The following is a 3,363-nucleotide window of genomic DNA, read 5'->3' as shown; positions in this document are numbered from 1 at the left end:
TCCCCAACATTCTGTGATTCTGTGATTAACCCAACACATAAAACTCTTCCAGCTTCCATCACACCTGCTGAAATGAGTGGAGAGCAGCACCATTTCAGAGATGTGAATGGCTCTGTATCCTGCCTCCACTATTCTGGAGCTGTAAGAAACCAATGAAGGATCTATTGAGCCTGTTGAATTGGCACTGATGGAAAAAGAACTAAAGATAGCAAATTGCTACGAAAAGCTACCGAAACATGTTTTTTAGAAATTCTGGTTATGGTAGTCAGTAATCCTGAGAAACTCATGGGAGACATTAAGGAGTATGTTAACTCTGCTTGTCTTTTCTGAAAAAAGATTGTTACAAGCAGCATGAGAAACAGCAAAAAAAGGAACTGAAGTGATGCCAATTATAGTGAAGTAGTAACTGTGGCCATCAGCAGCAAGTTCTATCCAAAGCTGAATTGAACTATGGAACATTTTTCAATATTAAACAGCTGCTTCACCAAAAACACTGACAAGAATCTGCCTTTGAAAAAAAAAAAAAATCCCAGTTCACATTTTTGCTTTCTGGTACAATAGACCAGGGCTTGGTGGAGGCTCCTGGAGGGCAAGGGAGCCAGAAGCCAGAAGGACAGGAGCCTTGCCAGCTGAGACCATCCCACAACACCTGAGTGGGGCAGGCAGGACAGTTCTGGCACAACAACCAACAAGAGGAGAAGTTAAAATCTCCAGGTGTGGCTGCTCAAGGCCATTGAAGCCTTTTGGTGCACTCAGGGCCCTGACACAAAGTTTTGCAATGAAAACTTTTAGTCCCCTGCCTTCCAGATGAAAATCTGCTTCTTCTTTGGGAGCACTTCAGGAAAAATAATCCATTTTTTACTTGATTTGTGTTGGCTACTTATCATGAGGTTTCCCCTCCATGTATTTCCTCCAAAGCCAGAAATTAGATTACAGAGTTTCTAGGGAGAGCTGGGGAGGGTGCTGGGTTTATTTTCATCAACACAAACTGTACAGCTACTTGGCTACACAAAGATACACGCTGTCCTGGCAATAGCATCTTCCTCACCAGATCTGAAAATAAGAAAACACCAGTGTCGACAGAAAATTCTTCAACAGACAGAATGAGGTTTCCACCCCTCCCCTCCAGCCCCGGAGCTGGGAGTACGGTCATCTGCAATGTCTGTAGTTCTGGCAAAAGGCCTTTTTTGCTCTTTGCGTTGGGTACTGCCAAGGAGTGGAAATGGAGCAGAAGAGCACACAATATGCACATTAAACTTTTGCTTGTGGTGGATACGTTTGATGCTCCACCACAGAGGGTGGAAGCACATCATGAGCAGCATCCACTCATGAGAAACAATGCAAAGAGAATTAATTGTATTTTTCTCACTGTGGTGTCCCATCCCGTGAGCTTTCCCAGACAGATTGCCAAGACTGTTTGTGGTTTACCTTCCCTGCAGGTTGGATGCACGCTGGCTACCCAGTCATGCATCACTTGGAGTCAGTGGCGGAGATGACAGACGTGCAGTCCCTCCAAGCCAATGGCCTTTGGGGTGCCATTCATGAGCTGGGCCACAATCAGCAGCGATCTGAATGGGAGTTTCCCCCTCACACCACCGAAGCCACCTGCAATCTCTGGTCTGTATATGTAAATGAGACCGTGTTGGACATCCCCAGAGATAAGGCCCACGATGCGCTTGCACTAGACCAGAGAAAGCAGAGGATTCAAGATTACATGGAAAATGGAGCACAGCTGAAGGACTGGGAAGTATTTACTGCCCTGGAGACTTACCTGCAGGTAATCTGCAGGCAAATTAAGCTTTGCAATGGATTTACAAACTGCTCATTTTAATCCAAGGCTGCTTCTTTCCTTTCCCTCACTTGCTGCAACCACTTGATCCCTACCCTGGATCATCTCTCTCTGTTGACTATTAGTCTTCAACAGTGTCTTTGTGTGGCAGCTCATAGGATTCCACAAACCAACATGGGTCAGTCCTGATCTGTCTCTGAGTAGCACACTTCAGCTGGAGACCCAGGGCTACAAGGAAAATGTTTTGAAGCGTTCCTCAAAAAATGTATTTGTTTTAAGTAATTTGTGATCTCAGCACAGTGTAAGGGTCATTGGTCTGTGGAATGTATGAGTTTGGGATGTAGTGGTAAACCACAGCCTTTGGGCATTACCAAATCTGATCATTGCAAATTGTTTCTTTTTCCTTTTTTCTTTTTATTTCCTCCTTTAAAAAAAAAACAAAACCAACCTAAAGCCAGTCTTTCAGTTTCACTGATGCAATACTTCATTCTATAACACCCAGAATTAAATATCAGTACAAACATCAAGTGCAGAGTCACCAAGGAGGGATCCCATGTTTTGTGCTGAGGGAGTCTTATGTATTACAAGGATGCAGAGATATTAGAAGTGTGCATACTTATAAGCATGCAGAGGTGGGTTGATATTTGTATCAATCTTTTTTTGAATGTTTGTGAAACTTGTGAAAAAAAAAACAACCAAAAAACCAAAAAAAAGTAACAATCAGGCCAGGAAGCACAGCAAGGCTTTTCAGGATGAAAAGCACTTATATCAGTACTTGATTTTTGGGTTTGTGTGACTATTAGGAATATAGGCTTGTTGAATAGTCACATGGTGTTAAGGGGCTACTCTGATTCTTCAGTAGGCATTTGGAATTTGTGAGGCAGCAACACGTCTGAAAAAGAAAGGAAAATACCAAGTGAAAAGCTCAGGAACTACATTCAGTAAGAGATTTTGTAAAGAATGCAGGTAGAGTAAATCTCTACTTCTATACATAGATTTTGTACTGTTTCTCTTGTCTTCTGATCCATAGCTGCAAGAGGCCTTTGGATGGGAAGCCTTCATTGAAATCTTTTCTGAATACCAAAAGATGTCCGAGCTCCCAGATGACAACGATTCAAAAATGAATCTGTGGGCAGAAACCTTTTCTCATCTGGTGAAGAAGAATTTGAGTCCTTTCTTTAAGGCCTGGGGGTGGCCAATCGAGGAGAGCCTTTCCCAGCAACTGGCTGATTCTTTCCCCAGTTGGTCAGATGATCCAATGAAGCAATATATCTCCTAAGCAGGTTTTTGGTCATGAAAATGAAAACAGGATTGCCTGTGATAAAGCCAGTGCTCTGCAAGAGTTTCAAATGGTGTGTGAAGGGTGTGGAATGAGAGTGAATCTGAGAAGCATCTCTGCTTTGTACATATGATAGAGGAGCCGGTTCTCGGATCCCTCCTGAGGCTGCCTTTGTGTGTTAGGGTCCCACTACTTCCCCTCCCAACAGAAGTCATTTTAACCACAGAAGGGGAAATACTTGCTGTCTTCAGACCTCTGAAAAATCCTACCACTTCCCATTTTTTGCTTCCTCCGT

The 3,363-nt window shown here is 43.3% G+C and overlaps 1 protein-coding gene across 1 annotated transcript; it reads left to right on the top strand.

Moving 5' to 3' along the window:
- Positions 1 to 1,439: 1,439 nt before the first annotated feature.
- On the top strand, positions 1,440 to 3,068 carry LOC104524201 (TRPM8 channel-associated factor 2-like; the record flags this gene model as incomplete). The annotated part of the gene is made up of 2 exons (XM_010166994.1): positions 1,440 to 1,777; positions 2,820 to 3,068. Coding segments are annotated over 2 exons (587 nt in total), but the record flags the coding sequence as incomplete, so codon positions are not given.
- Positions 3,069 to 3,363: the final 295 nt, after the last annotated feature.

This window comes from Antrostomus carolinensis, unplaced genomic scaffold, assembly GCF_000700745.2.
Source record: "Antrostomus carolinensis isolate BGI_N321 unplaced genomic scaffold, ASM70074v2 Scaffold50214, whole genome shotgun sequence".
NCBI lineage: Eukaryota > Metazoa > Chordata > Aves > Caprimulgiformes > Caprimulgidae > Antrostomus > Antrostomus carolinensis.
Note: the sequence above shows the minus strand (reverse complement) of the source record. Positions and strands in the feature narration are given on the sequence as shown.